We start from the raw sequence: 21,583 nt of genomic DNA, 5'->3' as shown, positions 1-21,583 counted from the left end.
GGTTTGAACAGTGTAGAAAAAAAATTGCTTTAACTGAGCACCAATATATGTGGGCAGGAAGCAAGTCAGCGCAGATGGAAGTATTCATTTACACTTCAAATCATTTAACTCTTTATTTGTCATTAATGCAACTAGTATGTGATGTACCATAACCACAGATATCACAGAAGTATGCAACCCCTAACACTAAGAGGCGCAGGTGTGTGTTTGAGCGTCACCAGTTTTCCCCTCTACAGGCTCCATATGTAATTTTCAGTAGTCTCTTAGCTAGTGAGTACAAACTAGCTGCTATGATGTTTCCCATATCTGGCACAAACAGAAATGAGGGATTCCTGCTAACCTTTCTCTATGTAGCACACAGACAGAAGATGCCGTAGAAGCACGGAGGACATTATACAACAGTACTGAGGAGGGTAGCTGTGCATCCAGCATTGGGGTTAGATAAACACTTACTATAAATCAGCAGCACAGGTCTGTAGGTGTCTCTACTTTTTTTTCTGGAGCTCATAAATATAAATATGTAAAAGGGAGTAACTAAGGTCTGAGGGTTTCACATTATTGAATAGCTTTACCAGTTGTCTTAATGGCAGAACCCTCTGATGAGTTTATAGACCTTATATAGCAGTACTGAGCAGTGTAACTGTAAATCCAGCTCTGGAGTGAGAAAATGAAGCATACTAGAGATGGAGATTATACAGTGATCACTAAATGTTTTAAGTTGATATTAAGTCATTGTGCACTTGTTGCCCAATTAGCCTATTGAATTCTGTTATCAGCCATATTAGGCTAATAAATGGCCAAGGTGCAGCCCAGAGTAGTGTGTGCCAAATGATCTCCAGCAGGTGGATACGATTTTAAGAAGTCTAAATTTGAAATCAGTTTATGCTTATAATTTTTACATCAAATCCACAGCTGAGAAACCACAGGTGATCAGGGTAAATGTGTCGATAAGATGCTCCATTAATAGGCAATATTGGGAAATTGCATAAATAACAATTCAATATAGTGTTGAGCATACAGCAGCTGAAGTAATATAGTATTATTGTTTTTGGGTACATATTGGTATGCCCATTACAGATGTGTGGTTTGCAGCATGGACATCACAAGAAGGAGCATGAATGGTTAAGGTCTACCCCTTCTTTCTGATACAAATTACACTTTACATATTAAAAGAGATACAAATATACAACATCTGTGCACCCCACCCAGGCTACCCCCTCCTGCATTACACACTGGTCTAGATCTCTGCTTTACATTTACTTCCTTCAGTGGCAATTTCCTGACAAACCTAGTTTAATAGTCTATTTCCTGCCCTGTATGACATGTAAAATAACATATATATATCTCTCTGTGGATGTATAGGGTGCCCCTTAAAAAAAGATATACACAGTGGGTGAAGTAAGTATTGAATACAACATTCATTTTCTAAGTAAATATATTTCTAAAGGTGCTATTGACATGAAATTCTCACCTGATGTCAGTAACAACCCATCCAATCCACATTGGCAAAGAAATCAAACAATAGATGTCCATAAATTAAGCTATGTGTAATAATGAGAAATGACACAGAAAAAAAAAGTATTCAACATAGAAAGAAAGACATGCAAAAAGCCATGGAAAGTCATGACACCAGCTGAAATCTACCAGTAATTAGAAAGCAATTCTGCCACTTAGTTTAAAATATTAGTTAGCTCAACTGATGGCCTATAAAATGGTGTCTCATTACCAAGGTGCCACACAAGAAACATCTCCTGATGGGTAAAACCAGTTAGCTGTCTCAAGACCTTCACAACCTTATTGTTGCAAAACACACTGATGGCAATGGTTACAGAAGAATTTCTAAACTTAATTTATGGACAGCTATGGCTTGATTTCTCTGCCTGTGTGTATTGGATGGGTTGTTACAGACATCTGGTGGTGAGAATTTCCTGTCAATAGCACCTTTACACAGCCTTTCTTGCATAACGGGAAAATAAAAGATAACGTGTAGCTCAGTCCATATGGATGCTCAGGATACAACAACCGGGTTCAGGATGGTTTAACACAAACATTTCTTTGGAGCGGTCGCCTCCAGACACACTGAACACCTAATGACTCAAAAGGCTGGCTATTTATCTTCAAAATCCCCACCCTGGGGTGGAGATATGGTGAACAATCTCCCACCCACTCTTTAGTTGTTCACATAAAACCCAGTGGTTAATATGGCCGAAGAACCCTTCTCAGCACTCAGTGTGCTGGAGCAAACTTCTAGGTTTTAAATCACTCCCTGCGCACTGTGCGATGTGAACAATGACAGCTCGCACCCTCGCCGGCTCAGATCAGCAGTAACAAGCCGGAAACAGAGCGCGTTGTCAGAATACCAGGCATGCAGAGAACACTGCCACCCCCGCAAGTGATGTCACTGGTCTCTGTACGCCGGATATTCTGACAAATCCCTCTGTTGCCGGCTTGTTACTACTGATCCCAGCTGGCGAGAGAGAATGCAGTCCTTGTGCACATCACGCAGAGACTCGCTCAGTCCCTGAAACGAGCAGCACCGATTATGGGTTTTTCAGAGAGGAGGCAGGGGTGTCATCAAAAAGGGAAAAAAAAAAGCAGTTAGGGAATGGTACAGAACTTTTAACTCAAGTATATTGGAAAATAGTTTAGATTATGACACTAAATAGATAAGGATTTAGAATGAAAATCACTTTAAACTTCGGACCACCATTTTATCAGTAGAACCCAAAAATGAGATTATTGCCAAGATCCCATATCCCTCTAGAAAGCCTTAAAAAGTGCCTGTAGTTTTGGGTAACTTTTCATGCTGCTGTGTATGTACATGAGGAATAACACCATTTCTGGCCTTTAAATTAGAGACCATACAATTCATCAAAGTTGCAATAGTAAAAGCCTTGCTGGTAGGCTAGTCACTATGACCTGTTGCGAATTAGAGACAGTTACCACTAATTATCAGAGGGTGGGGGTAAAAAAACAATAAAAGATTAATAATTCGCGCTGGTATAGTGGATGAGACTCGAGGTAAGCAAGTTAAAAAGTAATAAATTTTATTTTAAGTTAAAATAACACTGAATAAAAGGATAAAAGCATGGTCACTTTATAGCTTGTGAATTCCTAGCGTGGTTATGGTACTAACTAGATTAGCTAGGAGAGTGTATTTACCTATATAATATACCTATAGTATATGCCTGTAAGTATTTACCACGGTGTAGGTAGATAGATAGTGCCTGTGGGTAGTCTGGGCTTCCCAATGGATAGGTTAGGTAGGTGATCGGCTTGTTATGTAGCTGGGGGTGAGCGGATGCTGCATCTAGATGCCCAGGAGTGCTCACGATGTAGAGAAGAAGGCTTGCTGGTGGCCGGATCGAGTGCAGAGTCCCGGCCAGTGACTTCCGCTGCTCGCGCTTCCGGAGTTGTGCGAGCAGCACTAGGTGAAGACCTTCTAGGACGTGTGAGACGCAGCGGCACGTGACACACACGTGATCCGGGCAATACGGAGGCTGAATTAGGACCAGTTCCAACGCGTTTCGGAAGCTCCAGCTTCCTTCCTCAGGGATGGTCCTATCCAGCTATGGGGTGCCTTTATATACTGTGCAGAAATTGGAAACCTATCGTTTATTCATTAAATAGTTCGATTTCACTGTTCAGTCCTTTTGGCCTAAGAATATTCAGCTTAAAAATCCATTGGCTTTCCGTTCGTGACATCATTTTAATAAAATCACCCGATCGCCAGTGTTCCGGTACAACTTGAATGCCTGTCACCTGGATCCCTTGAATGGATCCATTGTGTTTCTCTATGAAATGTTTGGAAAGTGGGTGATCTGTGTATTTGTGTTTAATATTGCGTAAATGCTCATTAATTCTAACATTCATGGGGCGTTTGGTCCGCCCAACATACATTTTATTTCAGGGGCACTTAAGGCCATAGATGACCCCCGTAGTTGTGCAAGTAATGAAGTCTGAGATGGGATATGTATCTTCTCCATGACTCACAGTTTTCTGTTTGTGTGTGCCTATTGTTTTGCACTTCTTGCAAGGGAAATAGCCTTTAATTTTTTGATTAAATGGGGTAAGAAGTTGGTTTCTCGGTGGATGATTCTTTACAGTAGGGGCTATGATACTGCCCAGATTTCGGGGGTTTTTTTTAATGAATTTTGGCTTACTAGACATCTGATCGCCAATCACTTGATCATCTTTCAGTATGTGCCAATGTTTTTCTACTATTTTTCTAATTAAATGCGTGTTTGAGCAATACGGAGTAATAATGGGTATATTAAAAGTATACATGTTAAATTCAGGTTTGGTGATGGCGGGTTTACTTAGGAGCTTTTCCCGTGGTATAGCAGCCACTTTATTAACGGTGTTGTTTAAAAATTGTGCATCATATCCCTTTTCTAGGAATTTTTTGGTAAGGTCATCTGCTTCTTGTTTAAAATCCTAGTCTTTGGAGCAATTCCTGTGCAGTCTTAGACACTGACTACGGGGTACATTTAAAAGCCAGTTAGTGGGGTGGCAGCTTTTAGTTGAAATGTAACTATTAGCATCTGTAGGTTTACAGTATGTACGAGCATGAATATGTTTTTTTTCAATATAAATATTAAGGTCAAGGAAGTTGACCGACTTCATGCTGATGGTGGAGGTGAAATTTAGGTAAAAAGTATTATTTATTTCCTGAAGGAATTTTTGTAGGGACAATTGGTCTCCTGACCAGATAAATAAGATGTTGTGAATGAACCTGTGCCATAAGACCAGGTTGGTGCGCAGAACGCCACCTGGATGGATGGTGGTGGCCTACCACCTACCCACATACAGGTTGGCGCAACTGGGCGTGAACCTGGTTCCCATAGCGGTCCCCCACTGCTGGGAGTAGTAGTCCTCCTCGTATTGGAAGTAATTATGCGTAAGAATGAAATGCATACATTCTAGGATGAATGTACTTTGTTCTAAAGGCATTTTTTGTTGTTGGAGGCTTCACAACCTTTTTTATGAGGATGATAGTATATAGGGAGGTTATGTCCATAGTACCCAAGATATAGTGGTCCTGACAGAAGATCTTGTTTAGTATCTGGATAGCATGTTTGCTATCCTTTAGATGGGAGGGCAACAGTGGTACTATGCCTTGAAGGTGGTGGTCTATAAACCTGGAGAGAATGGCCGTAAGGCATTGAATTCCAGAAATGATTGGTCTCCCCGGAGGGTTTGATAAATTTTTGTGGATCTTTGGCAGGTGATAGAAAACAGCGATTCGGGATGTTGGATATTGATATAGTCATACTCTTTATTCAGGAATCCTGCGTTTAGTCCTTTTTTGGTAAGGGTTTTTAGTTTCCTTGTTTGTTGTAAATGTTTCATGGCGGCTGCCTCGGATTTGGTGAGGTTATTTTTAAACTTTGAGCATTTTTTGTTGCTAATACGGCAAATATCGTTGATAACATTTTTTTCAAAGCTATTGAAGGCCTCTGAGTATTCCTGGAGGGGATGAAAGTTGGATTTATTTTTTAGGGTGGTATGGGTATATTCAGATAGAGTTTTCATTTCGCATAATTGGATACTGCGATCTTTTTTTGTAAAGTATTTTTTCATGGCTAATTGCCTCATGAATTTTTTTATTCCTATAAACACTTGAAATTTATCCAACTTAGTGGATGGTGCATATTTGAGGCCTTTGTTTAATAGAGAAATTTCATTATGTGTAAGTGTATGTTGGCTGAGATTAAAAATGGATAAATTGTCATTTACCTCTTTCGGTTTATTCTTTTTCTTTTGGGCGAGTTTCCCTCCCCTGCTGCCCCTTTGGTGTTTTTTCTTGCGGCCGATTGAAAAAAATCGGAGTTGCTATTGCGTTTGCGTACCAGTAGGCGTAAGTTCATAGGTTCAAGTGGGGAAGGGGAGTGATTCTGTCCATTTGGTGGGGTGGAGTTTGCTGGTTCTCTGGCGTTTCGACAATAGTATTTAACGGTACAAACCTATTTTGGGTAGTGACTGGAGTTTGTTCAGAACTTTCCTGCTGGGAAGAATTGGAGATTTGTCCTTGGTTAATGTGGTTGTCCATAGACAGATTATGGGTTGGGGAGGGTTCCGTATCTGAGGTAGGGTGAACCGAAAATCTGTCCTCTGAATGTATGGAAGTTGTAGGACTAACCAACACTTGATCCAGAATTTCAAAAAAGGTGGATTGTCTATTGTCACAATGCTGTTCAGGGAGTGGTACAGCATCTCTACCAAATTGATTCCGTTTTCTTTGGACTATTTCTAGTTCTTTTTGGTTGATTCTATTTTTTATGCTATTTGTGAGACTAACAATCTCTGAGTGATCCTGGTATGCTTTAATCTCATTGAATGATTTATTAATCTTTGTTTTATTATCCAGGAGTTGCCTCTTTCTTTTGTCTATTATAAAGCGGACGGCCTGTTTAGAGAATTCTTTAAACATCAGATCCCACTCCTTCAAGGTGGCTGGATCGCCAATGTCTCCTGATAGGGACTTTGAGACTAATAAGCCAGATGGGATACTATTAAAGGCCAGATAGTGTTCGAGGGTGGAAACTTCGCACAGGTCCCTCATTTCCTTTAGGAGTAGTTGTTCTAAAGTCCTGAGTGATTCTTTGGTGAGATTAATTTTCTCTGGATTCGACTTAGATGGTTTTTGGTGTGTAATGTGAAAAAATTATTGAATATTCTCAATATGCTCCTTTCGAAACTCGCCCAAAAGAAAAAGAATAAACCGAAAGAGGTAAATGACAATTTATCAATTTTTAATCTCAGCCAACATACACTTACACATAATGAAATTTTTCTATTAAACAAAGGCATCAAATATGCACCATCCACTAGGTTGGATAAATTTCAAGCGTTTATAGGAATAAAAAAAATCATGAGGCAATTAGCCATGAAAAAATACTTTGCAAAAAAAGATCGCAGTATCCAATTATGCGAAATGGAAACTCTATCTGAATATACCCATACCACCCTAAAAAATAAATCCAACTTTCATCCCGTCCAGGAATACTCAGAGGCCTTCAATAGCTTTGAAAAAAATGTTGTCGACGATATTCGCCGAATTAGCAACAAAAAATGCTCCAAGTTTAAAAATTACCTCACCAAATCCGAGGCAGCTGCCATGAAACATTTACAGAGTAATAAGGAAATTGTAATCCGCCCAGAGGATAAAGGAGAAGGCAGAGTTATTCTAGATCAAGTAAACTAGGCACACAAAAACAGAAAACTGTCAGTCATGGAGAAGATACATATCCCATCTCAGACTTCATTATTTGCACAACTACAGGGGTCATCTATGGCCTTAAGTGCCCCTGTAATAAAATGTATGTTGGGCGGACCAAGCGCCCCATGAATGTTAGAATTAATGAGCATTTACGCAATAGTACCAGAACACTGGCGATCGGGTGATTTTATTAAAATGATGTCACGAACGGAAAGCCAATGGATTTTTAAGCGGAATACTCTTAGGCCAAAAGGACTGAACAGTGAAATCGAACTATTTCCCTTTAAAGAATAAACCATAGGTTTCCAATTTCTGCACAGTATATAAAGGCACCACATAGCTGGATAAGACCATTCCTGAGGAAGGAAGCAGGAGCTTCCGAAACGCGTTTGAACTGGTCCTAATTCAGCCTCCGTACTGCCCGGATCACGTGTGTGTCACGTGCCGCTGCGTCACACAGGTCCTAGTAGGTCTTCACCTAGTGCTGCTCGCACAACTCCGGAAGCGCGAGCAGCGGAAGTCACCGGCCGGAACTCTGCACTCGCTCCGGCCGCCAGCAAGCCTTCTTCTCTACATCGTGAGCACCCCCAGGTACATGACAAGCCAATCACCTACCTAACCCATCCATTGGGAAGCCCTGACTACCCACAGGCACTATCTATCTACCTACACCGTGGTAAATACTTACAAGCATATACTATAGGTATGTTATATAGGTATATACACTCTCCTAGCTAATAATAGTTTTTATTTATAATATTTTTTATTTTTATAGCGCCAACATATTCCGCAGCACTTTACAAATTTTAGGGGGGACATATACACACAATACAGAATAAGCATATCTCATATCGAAAGGAGTGAGGGCCCAGCTCGCAAGCTTACAGTCTATGAGGAAATGGGGGAGACACAAAAGGTAAAAAGTACATATATTGTATAATGCAGCCTTGATATACTAAATAGGATAAATAATAATACATGGACTGGTCGCCTGCCAGTATGTGTGCAGTCCTGACAGAGGCTATTAAGTGCATGGTTGGTATGAACCTGAAGTTGAAGATTTTAATATGGGGGAAAACTGGGACGGACAGAGTGTGTTTAGGCGATACGCAAGTCTAAAGAAATGTGTTTTTAGGGTTCGCTTGAAACTGTGGGTATTGGGAATTAATCGAACTGTCCTGGGTAGTGCATTCCAAAGAATTGGCGCAGCACGCGAGAAATCTTGGAGACGGGAGTGGGAAGTTCGGATTATGGAGGATTTTAGTTTTAAGTCATTTGCAGAACGGAGGGCACGTGTAGGGTGGTAGACTGAGACAAGGGAGGAGATGTAGGGGGGTACTGAAGCATGGAGCGCTTTGTGGGTAAGTGTGATAAGTTTAAATTTAACTCTATATTGGATGGGCAACCAATGCAATGACTGGCACAGGGAAGAGGCATCGGTGTAGCGGTTGGCGAGGAATATGATCCTGGCTGCTGTGTTAAGGACGGATTGGAGAGGGGAGAGTTTAGTAAGAGGGAGACCGATTAGTAGAGCGTTGCAATAGTCAAGATGAGAATGAATAAGAGCTACAGTAAGAGTTTTTGCCGAGTCACAGGTGAGAAAAGTCCTGATTCTTGAGATGTTTTTGAGGTGTAGATGACATGAACGAGCGAGTGATTTGATGTGAGGAGTGAAAGAAAGATCTGAATCAAAAATGACCCCAAGACAGCAGGCTTGTTGCTGGGGAGTAATGGTTGAGCCACAAACGGGAATGGCAATATCGGGCACAGGTAGGTTAGTGGAGGGAGGAAAGACGAGTAGTTCAGTTTTTGACAGATTCAGTTTTAGGTAGAGGGAGGACATAATGTTAGACACAGCAGAAAAACAATCACTGGTCTTTTGTAGTAATGCAGGGGTGATGTCCGGAGCAGAGGTCTATAATTGGGTGTCATCAGCATAGAGATGGTACTGAAAACCGAATCTACTGATTGTTTGTCCAATAGGAGCGGTGTATAAGGAGAAAAGAAGGGGGCCTAGGACTGATCCTTGAGGAACCCCGACAGTAAGTGGAAGTAGGGAGGAGGAGGAGTCGGCAAAAGACACCGAGAAGGAGCGGTCAGAGAGATAAGAGGAGAACCAGGAGAGAACCGTGTCCTTGAGGCCAATAGTGCGGAGCATAGTGAGGAGGAGCTGATGATCCACAGTGTCGAATGCTGCAGAGAGATCCAGGAGAATCAGCAGGGAGTAGTGACCATTAGATTTAGCTGTTAGTAAATCATTAGAGACTTTAGTGAGGGCAGTTTCAGTAGAATTTAAAGAGCGGAAACCAGATTGTAAAGGATCAAGAAGAAAGTTGTCTGAGAGATAGTGGATTAGATGGAAATGGACCAGACCAGGCGTTCCAGGAGTTTAGAGATAAAGGGAAGATTGGAAACAGGTCTGTAGTTGGCCGTGCAGTTCTGGTCAAGGGATGGTTTTTTAAGTAATGGTTGTATGCTGGCGTGTTTAAAAGAAGAGGGAAAGATACCAGATGAGAGGGAAAGGTTGAAAATTGTAGTTAGGTGAGTGGTGACAGCTGGAGCAAGGGACTGAAGGAGATGTGAGGGAATAGGGTCACTGGTGCAGGTGGTAGGGCGAGAAGATGCAAGGAGCCTGATCACTTCATCTTCCGTGACTGGTTCGAAGTCAGAAAGTGAGCAAGATACAATGTGGCGGAGGAGAGCATGCATAACATTTGGGGATTGGGAGAAAATTTCCTGTCGGATATGGTCAATTTTTTCTTTGAAATAATTGGCCAGATCGTCAGCGCTGAGGTCGGTCGTCGGGGCCTGTGTTGTTTGATTGAGGAGAGAATGAAACGTGTCAAAGAGTCGTTTAGGATTACTGGAAAGTGAGATGATGAGGTTGTTAAAGTAGGTTTGTTTGGAGAGGTGAAGGGCAGAGTTATATGTTTTCAGCGTATATTTATAATGGAGGAAATCTTCGGGCAGATTTGATTTTCTCCACAGCCGTTCAGCGCACCTGGAATACCTCTGGAGAAGACGTGTTTGAGGCGTGTGCCAGGGTTGTCGCCGTCTATGCTGAATTTTTCTTTGTGTAGGAGATGCGGCTTCATCCTGGGCGCATAGCATTATTTTGTTATAATGCTTCAATGCAGAGTCGGGACATGACAGGGAGGAGATTGGGGCCAATGATGATTGCAACCTTTTTATAAATTTCTGGGTGTTAATGGCGCGTAAATTTCTATAAGTGTGGATGGTGGGAGTGTGTTGAGTAGAGTCATAGTTCTTGACAGAGAATGAAAGAAGATTATGGTCAGAGAGTGGAAGGGGAGAGTTAGTAAAGTCATGTACTGAGCAAAGCCGGGAGAAGATCAGGTCCAATGTGTTCCCGTCTTCATGTGTAGGAGAATTAGCAAGCTGTGAAAGGCCGATGGAGGAGGTTAGTGATAAAAGATGCGTGGCAGATGGGGAAAGAATCGCCAATTGGGATGTTAAAATCTCCCATGATTATCGTGGAGATGTCGCAGGATAGAAAATTTGGAAGCCAGGCAGCAAAGTGATCCAGGAATTGACGGGGGGGACCTGGAGGGCGATAGTCAACCGCCACTCGCAGGGAGAAGGGCCGGTAGAGTCTGACTGTGTGGGCCTCAAAAGACGGGAAGATAAGGGAGGGTACAGGGGGGATAACCTGAAAAGTACATTTTGTTGAAAGAAGCAGACCAACACCTCCCCCTGATCTGTTGTCAGGTCGCGGGGTATGAGAGAAATGTAGGCCACCATAGGAGAGAGCTGCAGCGGCGGTGGTGTCCGACTGCTGGATACAGGTTTCAGTGAGAGCCAGAAGGTTGAGGGAATTAGAGAGGAAAAAGTCATGGATGTAAGAGAGTTTATTACAAGCTGAGCGCGCATTCCAAAGGGCACAGTTGAATGAGACAGAAGATATGCAGGGAATATTAATGAGATTAGCAGGGTTTCTGAATGTAACAGGGAAAGAGTTAGTGTTATTATTACTGGAGGGTCCTGGGTTGGGAGAAATATCACCTGCGACTAATAGAAGGAAGATACAGAGAGTGAGCAGATGGTTGAGTGATTTGTGAGAGCGTTTCCTGTGTTGTATGGTAGGAATGAATGGATCTGCGTGGTATAACATTGTGAAGAGAGCATGACAACTGTACATAGGAGAAGAGAGGAGTGAGGGGTTAATATGGATGAAGTGTGCCGAATTTGTGGGAGAACGGTGAATGTGGATGATTGTAGCAGCCAGAATATAAATGGCACAGATACAAATGGTGAATACGGTTTGCCAAAAAGATGACCTGGAAGCAAGTTTGTTTAATTGTCTTGCATGTCTTGCCTGTCTCCTGCCCTGTCCAACTGCCATTTTCTAACTGCCGTGGCACTTTGATAAAGTATGCATAAATGCTATATGCATAAATGCCCCCGCATAAATGCTGCCCCTTGACTATGTCTCAATATATAGGGACGTATCTGCTTAGATCTACACAGATTTATCTCGTTAGCAATCAATCAACTAGCTTAAGACAACAGGAGACAATAAAACTGCAGAAAAAAAAACAGACACAGCAACTCAACATGGATCATAAACTCTTAAAGTAAGTGTGATGACCTTAAAGTATCATGGATTAAACAACGTAGAGGAGTGAGAAATATATACCAGTGATAGGCTGCAGAGCATTGCATGGAGGTACAAGGCAGTTTTCAGGATAGATCACACATGGGAGTGATAAATATATACCAGTGATAGGCTGCAGAGCATTGCATGGAGGTACAAGGCAGTCTTCAGGATAGATCACACATAAGAGTGAGAAATATATACCAGTGATAGGCTGCAGAGCATTGCATGGAGGTACAAGGCAGTTTTCAGGATAGATCACACATAGGAGTGAGAAATATATACCTGTAAGAAGAGAAGAAAGATGAATATTAGCAATGCCATTTTCTAACTCCGCAGCACTTTGATAAATTATGGCACTTCGATAAAGTATGCATAATCTAGCTACTACCATAACCATGCTAGGAATTCGCAAGCTATAAAGTGACCATCCTTGTATCCTTTTATTCAGTGTTATTTAACTTATGATAAAATAAAATGTATTACTTTTTAACTTGCTTACCTCGAGTCTCAGCCACTATACCAGCGCAAATTATTAATCTTTTATTGTTTTTTTTTACCATACAATTCATATACAACTGTCTCTAAGCTAGTGGGTGGAGACCAGCTGCTATGATGTTTCATATGCACAGCACACACTGACATGAGGGATTCCTGCTCTCCTCTCTATATGTAAGCAGGTGCATGCAGAATTTTATACAGCAGTACTGAGCAGTGTAGCTGTGACTACAGCACTGGAGTGACATAAAACTTTTACTAGAACACAGAAGCACAAGTTTGTGTCTCTCTGCTCCTCCCCTCCACATAATACTTCAATAGGCAGCTGTAATCTGATCCTTCAGTGAGCTGGCAGTATCTCTTGTTTTGATCTAGATGGATTTTAGCACTTTTTTTCTAGTGAATGAGGAGTTCAGATAGTTATGAAGAAGAAGGGGTGGAAGAAGCATATTTCTCCAATAAGATATATTATAATGTTTCTTTTACTCGTTTGTAGTAATTGTTTTAGGTAATTATTGATAAAACAACCATCCCTTTTTCAGATGAAATTCAGGAATATATGGAAAGTTCTGTCCATATATCCAGTGCAGGAGAAGTACAGTATAACATAACAGTCATTCACATGAATGTTGCACCATGTAATGGAGGGCGGACATAGGCCGTAGGGGTGCCTTGTACAGGTACCGAATATGGACCCATTGCTGTTTAACACCTAGTCAAGAAGGCCAATTAAAGATCTACTATGACTCTCGTCAATCTGTCATCTGATGCATTCTGCTCTATCAGTAATTTTGAGCCAATGGATCCTTAGTGCTCCTAATAAAAAGTGGTATGGGCCCCCTTTGCCTATTGGTTCCCTGCGCAGCGGCCATGGGCTACAATTATGGTATATCTACACCTGCTTGTGATGCAGTTACTCCGGATCATAGAGGGATCCCTCTCCATAGTATCCATACATCTAAAAAACAGCGGTACATGCCCACACTTTGCAAAATAGGTTTCCTAATTGGATTACTAAAAGCAAAAACGGTTATAGAAATCAAATCTAGCAGAAACAAAGTAAGTACACCACCTCTGCCGGGGACAGCTTCATCTGCGCCCTATACAAGCACTTTATAAGGCCCTTCTGGGATATGTAAAAGTGTAGATCCCGACACACGCTGGATAATCTGAAGCAGTATACTGGAAACAATATTTTTTGATGTTACGTACGGTACATATTGGATATAATCGTTCCACTCAGACGATTTTTTAACTTTTTTTTTTATTACCAGCATGCGGGAATGAAAGTATCCTGTCTAAAAGAAGGCAGAAAGTGAAAGGAAAAAGGTAAATATCAGATGACTTGACTGATAAAAATGTGCAGATATCTGCAATAAAATGTAGTGAAAACAGAAAATTCAGGAAATTCCCCTCCTGCACAGTGAAGAAAAACATGAAGTAAATGAGCAGGGAGTGACCCGCCAATCTGGAGTCAACAGGAAAAACAGGGACGTGTCTTACAAAAGGAAAAAAAAACATTATTGCACAAGTCCAGCCGGTAGATAGGAAAGACAGAGGATGGTCTGTAATCATTGACTAAAGGGCGTCACTCATCGGGACTGAAACGCTGCGGATTCTCTGAGCGGATCTTGCAAACTTTCCATGTGGAAATTATCTGCAGTGCAGAGTTTGAAATCTCTGAAAAAGTCATCACTGGAGGCCACGATACAAAGACTCCACTAAGGAATCACCAACGAGAGAATAACACATCTACAATTTGTTTAAACCATTGGATTTGCCTGCAATACAGAAATCTGCAGCAAAATCCTGAAGGATTAAATTTTTCATTTCTGCTGCAAATCTGACACTCATTTGGGCAAGAGCTATTGCTCCCCAGACCCACTACACATGTAAGCTGGGCTCAATGGGGAGAGGGGAATGACCCACTGGCAGACAGTACAGGAATAGACTTATCTCCCTTAGGGCTCTTTCACACAGTGTCTCCGGTAAGTGTGGTGCGTCCCACACTGATGAGACACGGATGACATTTGTGTGCCATCAGTGTGACACGAAGCAGCACCTGGGAATCAGTGGTACAGGTAGCGCTGTTCCCAAGTGCCGGGTGCTGAACGATGCCCACATCATTGTCCCCTGCTTGTGCTGCGATCCGCACCAGCATGGGATAACGATAAGAGTAGTAGTCTGCTTCCGCTGTCTCCAACTGTAAAAATACGAATAAAATAAAAAAAATCCTTATACTTATCTGTCCTAAGAGTCCCCTGCTGTAATCCACCTGATCGCTCCTGCAGAGGTGCTGGGGAGAAGGATTCCTGCAGCGAGCAAGCCCCGGAGCTGTGCTCAGTGAGTGACAAGACACCACTCATTGAGCTCAGTGGAGGTCCGGGCCCACTCACTGCAGCGCGTCATTCTCTCCGGCGTGAGTGGTCGCATGGATTACAGCGGGGGACACTTAGGACAGGTGTGTACAAGGATTTTTTTTTATTTTAGTCTTATTTTTACAGTTGGAGACAATGGGAGCAGGCTGCTACTTCTCAACATTGTCACCTGCTGGCGCTGATCGCAGCGCAAGCAGGGATCAATGAGGATAGCAGCGTTCAGCACCATCACTTGCGAACAGCGCTAACTGTACCGCTGATTTCCAGTTGCCGGTACGTGTGATCCTGATTCGGCGCACACAGGCAGCACAAGGTTGCCACACGGTGCCACAAAGGTGCACACGGACACGGATATCTTTGTTTTTTTCCAGTACTGGAAATATCTGGACGTGTGAAACCGGCCTTAAAGTCAAGGCAGCCCCATTCACATTAGATGGTCGGCCGCTACGACTGAAAGCAGTGGGTTCGGCTGACGTCCACCTAAGACGATAACTTTGTTCTCATATGATCTCATTTTGTTCTCATGATAGCCGAGTCGGCGCCAGAGCTGCCTTGCATGACTTAGGATAAAAGCCAAATCAGAATCTCAATTTGCAGACACGGTGTTTCGGGCTGTTGGCCCGCACTCTCCACAAGGAGAAATGTTACCCCTTATTCCTCAGTCCAGAGCCTCTCATCTAGCCAACTCAGTTCTCATACTTTGCACTGACGAGGGCCAACAGCCCAAAACACCGTGTCTGCAAATTGAGATTCTGATTTGGCTTTTATCCTAAGTCATATTGCAAGGCTCGTTAAAGGGTTGATTGTGACTTGTAGGATTGCTGCTTCCAATAGGTGGCGCTATAGAGTTTAACTCCTCTTTTTCTCTGAAGAGGCAATTTGAATATGTCCTAACTCCATGAGCCAAGACCACCAGAGCAAACGTGGGTGTAGAACAGAATGGAGTGGATCCCAGTTTACCCCTAAGTGAAGAGATTTTTTTAAGGCAGACTTCCTCTTTAAATTAGGCATAACTGATTATTCTGCAATCTAAATATTTCCCAATGTTACATTTTATGTATAACTGGTGGATGATCACTTACAAACAATGATTTCCTAACAAGACAAAGTGTTGGAAACCCTGCCAAAGACACAATTTCCTTACTCGGAAATCAGTAATCTCATGGGGATGACTAAGAGAATGAAGGGGGTGACTGTGCAGTGACATGGTGGAGGCGATGGACTGCACCTAGCAGACCAGCAGAACACGTCCTCACCAGTGCACATCCTGGGGGCAATCTGTGCTGCAGTGATTTCTTACTTTATAGTGTTTAATGCTCCACATAATAATATACACATACAGTATATATGGCTTCAAATTTCTTGTACTAACAAATCACAACTCTGTCTGCCCACACCCACCACTAGGGGGAGCTTGTATGCATACAGCCTTATTATTAAGTTCAATGTAAAGACAGTATGCAGTAAGCTCTCAAGCTCCCTCTAGTGGCAAATCATAACTTTATAAATTTACCTCTATGGGCCCGATTTAATATTTGCATTTTTCTTATAGGTAACTTTTCTATTGTTGTATGGCAGTCATTGTGTTAGAACCCTCCTGTTTGTTTTTTCCATCTTGTGTTATGCGGTGACGTGACCATCTGCCTTTATATTTCAGCTCCGCCCTTTCGGCTGTGCTGGACTTCAGTGTTTGACTGTTTCTCTAGCCAGGTGCTTTTGTGCCTTTCTCTGTCCGTTTGTTTGGTCCTTCTGGGACCTCTAGTACTTTTTTGTCTGTTTGTCTTTTTGTGTTCTGCAACAACTTCTCTGTTTAGGAGGTGTCCCATTTTTGTCCCAGTCCTTAGTTCTTTTAGTGACCCCTCCCCTTATGCTATAGGTCTTCGTTCAGACTAGCCGAGGACTAGGCGGGTCTGTTCGCTAGGAACAGGCAGCCCGCTACATCGTAGGGATTCAGCTTAGCTTTACTGTAGGGACAGTTTTCCCTTATCTTTCCTTAGTACTTGTTGCAGATCATAACACATTGGTTTTTCAACTCTTACTGCGTTTTTTTTTTCAAAACAGCAAAATGTCAAGTTTCTTTAAAACATCAAACAAAACTTGAATATTTTCTCAAAAAATTCTGGCATACAAAAAAAGAAAAATCACTCCAGTGGGGGTATTAGGCTGAGTTCACACGATGCGTTTTTCATGCGTTTCCGCGGCGTTTTTGCAGTTGCGGAAACGCATGAAAAACGCATGGTAGAAGGGCAGCAATGTTCCCCAATTGAAATCCGCATGTGCTGTGCCCATGATGCGGATTTTTCCGCAGCGTAAACGCTGCGGTCAAAAATCCGCAGCATGTCAATTAATTTTGCGGAAACGCTGCTCTTTTGCCGCCATTAACTTGCATTAGACCGCATGGAATCCGCATCACTGTATATGTTGATGCGCTTTTCATGCGGTCTAATGTGCGGATGGTACCCGGGTGTGGATGAGAGGACTCTCATCCAGACCCAGGTACCATTAAAAAAAAAAAAGAATAAAATAAAAAATATATATATTCTCACCTTCTGACGGCCCGCGCAGCGCTCCTGCTTGATTCCTCGCACTTCGCGGTTGAATGAAGAAGGACCTTCGCTGACGTCAGAGTCATGTGACGGGTCACGTGACGCTGACGTCGGAAGGTCCTAAAAGTCTTCACTGCCGGGACCGAGCGAAGCCGGACACCGGGGGCCATCAGAGGGTAAAGTATATATTTATTTTTTATTTTTTGACATTCACACACTATATAAATCCATGCCGTTTGCATGGATTTATATAGTGTGAAGCTGACAAGCACTTTCCAAGTGATGCTAAAATCGCTTGGGAAGCGCTTGTCAACCCGCATGCGGAAATGAAAGTGAAGACCGCTTCACATCCGCATGTCCCTGGCAGGAAACCGCATGTACAATCCGCATGCGTTTTTTCCTGCCAGAGAGATGCAGAAACGGTCAGGAAAAAATCCTGAGCATTTCTGCATCGTGTGCACATACCCTTAGAGTACACTTGGGCAAAAGTTTTACAACTTTTTAAAAAGTTGCAAATATTGACTTGATCGCAATCGCCTGGATTACACAAACCATGCCCACAATGGGGAACCAAGAAAAAACAAACACATACAATCAAATAGAATTTAAAGTAGGCCCAATATAAAAGAATTTAGTGCAAGACAAAAGACGGCCTTAAAAAAGGAAAAGTGGACAAAAAAAATCGGCACAAATGCAATAATGGATCAAACCCTCGGACTAAGTTATTTTGGGCATCAAAAACAGACATACAAGAGCTGTGATCACAAGAAACATCTCATGTTGGACCTATTGAATAAATACCCCCCCCAAAAAAACACAGAAAATAAGTGATTTATGTACAACATGTGCAGTTTTCAGCTGCGTACTGGCACCGTGGAGTACGATACTGGTATCTGGGAAGCCCTGCACTTGTGCTGATGGTAATATCCTGCCCTAAATGGATTTAACAGGTTGTTCCGCTCCGTGTTGTGTAATAAAACGGTTCTCGCTTGGACGAGGAGTCTGAAGTTTTCTGCCAATGTACTAAATAATTTTACCATGGAACGAACACCGAAACATCTCACGTGGAAAAACAGCAGCCGCGCTAAACGTCATTACTGTGTACACAGCCAGGATTTCAGAGACGGATCGCTGATTTTCAGTTGCATCAGTTTTCTGCACTTGCGGTTTAAATATACATACATAGGATATATATTGTATTCCACATTGTCTATTTCTGATGGATATTTCCTTCATTTGTTTTATTAGTTATAGCAGTTTTATTTCTATTTCCTACTGATTAGTTGATACATAATAAACCACCTGTATGTGGAGTCCTGCTCTATAACAATCGGCTACCCCCTTCTGCAGATGCAGGATTTCCTGTATACACTGTGCTAAATGACGGTTTACATTAATTGCCAGAATGAACAATCTAAATCAACCGATGAACGAGTGTTCTTTGCCAATTATTGACCCCTGTAAATGGGCCTTGAACCACCCCGGGGCCAGCTCTCTAGTCCATCCCAGGAGGCTGCATTTTCCCTTTAATTTGGGCTAATATAGCATATTTGAAATAATAATAATAAAAAAAAAATAGTGCCCTTTTTGGCAAGTATTTTTCATATCACAATCTTGATTAACCCCTTCATGCATTTTCCATTTTTGCGGTTTCCATTTTTTTTGCTCCCCTTGTTCCCAGAGCCTTAACTTTTTTATTTTTCGGTCAATATGGCCATGTGAGGGCTTATTTTTTTTACTGGACGAGTTGTACTTTTGAACGCCATCACTGGTTTTTACAATATCGTGTACTGGAAGATAGAAAAAAAATTCCAAGTGCGATGAAACTGCTAAAAAAGAGCAATTCCACAGTTGTTTTTTGGTTTTGTTTTTTGGTTTTGTTTTTTTTTTTTATCACGTTCACTGAATGCTAAAACTGACCTGCCATTTTTATTCTCCAGGTCATTACGAGTTCATAGACACCAAACATGTATAGGTTATTTTTTTATTTAAGTGGTGAAAAAAAATCCAACGTTTGCTAAAAAAACAAAAAAAAACAAATTGCATTTTATTGCAATGTTGCGGCGACCAAAAAAAACGTAATTCTGGTGTTTAGAATTTTTTTCTCGTTACGTCGTTTACCGATCGGATCAATTTTTTTTTTCATATTGATAGATCGGGCAATTCTGAACGTGGCAATCCCCAATATGTGTATTCGGGGCTTTTTTTATTGTTTTATTTTGAATGGAACGAAAGGGGGGAATTTAAATTTCCATATTTTTAAAAACATTTTTTTTTTTTTACATTTTTTGCATGCTTCAATAATCTCCATGGGAGACTAGAAGCAGCACTTCTGTTACACACAGGCGATGAACAAATCGCCTCACTTGCTATGAGCGTCGACCACTGGGCGGCGCTCATAGCAATCTGGCAGTGACAACCACAGGGTCTCCTGAAGACGCCAGGTTGCCATGCCAACCCATCGGTGACCTGCGATCATGTGACGGGATCGCCGATGTGCGGGGTAAGTGACGCTCATTCGGTTTGCGCAAGTTAAATGCCGTTGTCATCATGGCCAAAAATGTTTAAAAAAAAAACAGGGCTGTGGAGTCAGAGTTGATATAAAATGGACTGACTCAGACTCCTAAAATATATAGTAAATTGGGTACAATAGTTCAATGCAGGATGTGCTGTAAATTTTTTCATAAGAATTTGGGAAAGTTATGAAATGTCCTATAAATGTCTGTTCTGTTCCTTATCTAAGGGTCTCGGCTTTTAGTTGCACTTTATGTACATGCTCAGTAGTGAGGCAGTGCTGTGGAGTTGGAGGCATGGAGTCAGAGTCGGAGGTTTGGCTTACCGACTCCACAGCCCTGAAAAAAACAACGTCGCACAAAAAACTCATTTAATTAAGCAGTAGGTAATTTTCTGACAACACATTCCCTTTAAATGTCTTTTATGATATATAAGTATTAAAACAATAATAATAATAATAATAATAATAATAATAATAAAAAAGTGCCTGCATGGATATTATGTGATGGAGAAGTGGGAAAATGGCCCGGTACTGAATTGGTTAAAATGAAATATGCGATTGCAATACTGATATACTTACTATATATATAATACTATAAATGGCAGGTGAGCACGTGGGGGCCCAGGAGCTGCAGGAATATCTGCAAATCATTACTCACCTCCCAAGAACATCTCCAGATGTACAGAAGAAATGTACAGAAGCAATATCGCCAGGTTTCTCCAATAATGATCTACTACTCGATCTCCACTTATCGGTATAATGCTACTTGACTACAAAAAGACTTCCTGGCAAAAAAGAGCGTTCATATTGAAAGCAACACCGGCAGATGAAAAGCCATTATCGGCCTCTGAAAAGAGGATGCGAAAGCAAAAGCAAAAAAAAACAACAACCTATCAATCATTATAAAAAAGTCTAATAAAGAAATGACAGATTCATCAGCGCAAAGGCAAATCGAGCACTGCAAAAATGGGGGGAAAAAAAAAAAAAGAATATAAAGAGATGGAAATTTTCAATGTCGAACTTTGAAGGCATAAAAAAAAAAAAAAGTTACCGTAAATACTAAAGCATTTTTAATACTTTTTTCTTTATGTATTACCTTGATTGCTCATGTAATGCACTTCAGTACTTCTACAGGTAGCTGCAACAGCCCATTGGCACCCACCGCGGGGGGTAAATTAGGCAGCAATGAGGTGATAGAAGGAGCCCTCTCTAAGCCACTTAGATGGCATCCAATGGGTTAAAGGAAGCCTGTCAGGCGATTCATGCTGTCCAAACCACGGGCACCACGAATTGGAGCACGGCTCTACAACTGAAGCCAGGTATGTTTTTCTCTGAAACGCGTTGGTGTTTGAAGACTAGTCAGACGCTGCCCCTGGCCGGCTGCTCCCAGGACCGCTCCCGGTGATTGACAGGTGCCCATGTACACACGGGACAATTTTATGGTATTTTTTACATATGTAAGACTCAAGGTCCAGCACCCCACCCCAGCGCACGTATGGAAGGAAAGAGCCCTTGAAAAGGTCTACACTTTACATGGGGAAGAAAGGTAAACTCAACCTAGGAATGGTCATAAATGACCTAGGCATGGCCCTCTATTGAACAGGAATGAAAAGCAATGTGAACACAATGATTGGGAGTAACATCATCCTCACATCATGAATGCTGCATTACTGCAGATGAAGCGTAGGATGGCTGTTGGCTGAGGGACCTCTCTTAGAAAGGTGTCGGCCACGGACCACTTGACAGGGGGAAGGGAAGGCCAAGACCCCCCGATCCACCTGAGCCCGTACTGGTACAGCGACTGATTGC

At 42.0% G+C, this 21,583-nt stretch overlaps 1 protein-coding gene and 1 long non-coding RNA gene across 3 annotated transcripts in view; both read right to left on the bottom strand.

Annotated features, from left to right (window-relative positions):
- Positions 1–21,583, bottom strand: part of LOC141154402 (uncharacterized) — a 699,373-nt gene that overhangs the window by 653,484 nt on the left and 24,306 nt on the right. The window lies entirely within an intron of this gene.
- The window catches only part of LOC141154400 (beta-1,4-galactosyltransferase galt-1-like), a 68,171-nt gene that overhangs the window by 22,296 nt on the left and 24,292 nt on the right, over positions 1–21,583 (bottom strand). Inside the window, 1 exon segment of the mRNA XM_073640278.1 lies at positions 12,042–12,122. Within this exon segment, the coding sequence (XP_073496379.1) occupies positions 12,042–12,062 (21 nt within the window). The 5' untranslated portion in view covers positions 12,063–12,122.

Source organism: Phyllobates terribilis, unplaced genomic scaffold (genome assembly GCF_046119375.1).
Source record: "Phyllobates terribilis strain yellow unplaced genomic scaffold, ASM4611937v1 Scaffold_7__3_contigs__length_470593459, whole genome shotgun sequence".
In the NCBI taxonomy this organism is placed as follows: domain Eukaryota; kingdom Metazoa; phylum Chordata; class Amphibia; order Anura; family Dendrobatidae; genus Phyllobates; species Phyllobates terribilis.
Note: the sequence above shows the minus strand (reverse complement) of the source record. Positions and strands in the feature narration are given on the sequence as shown.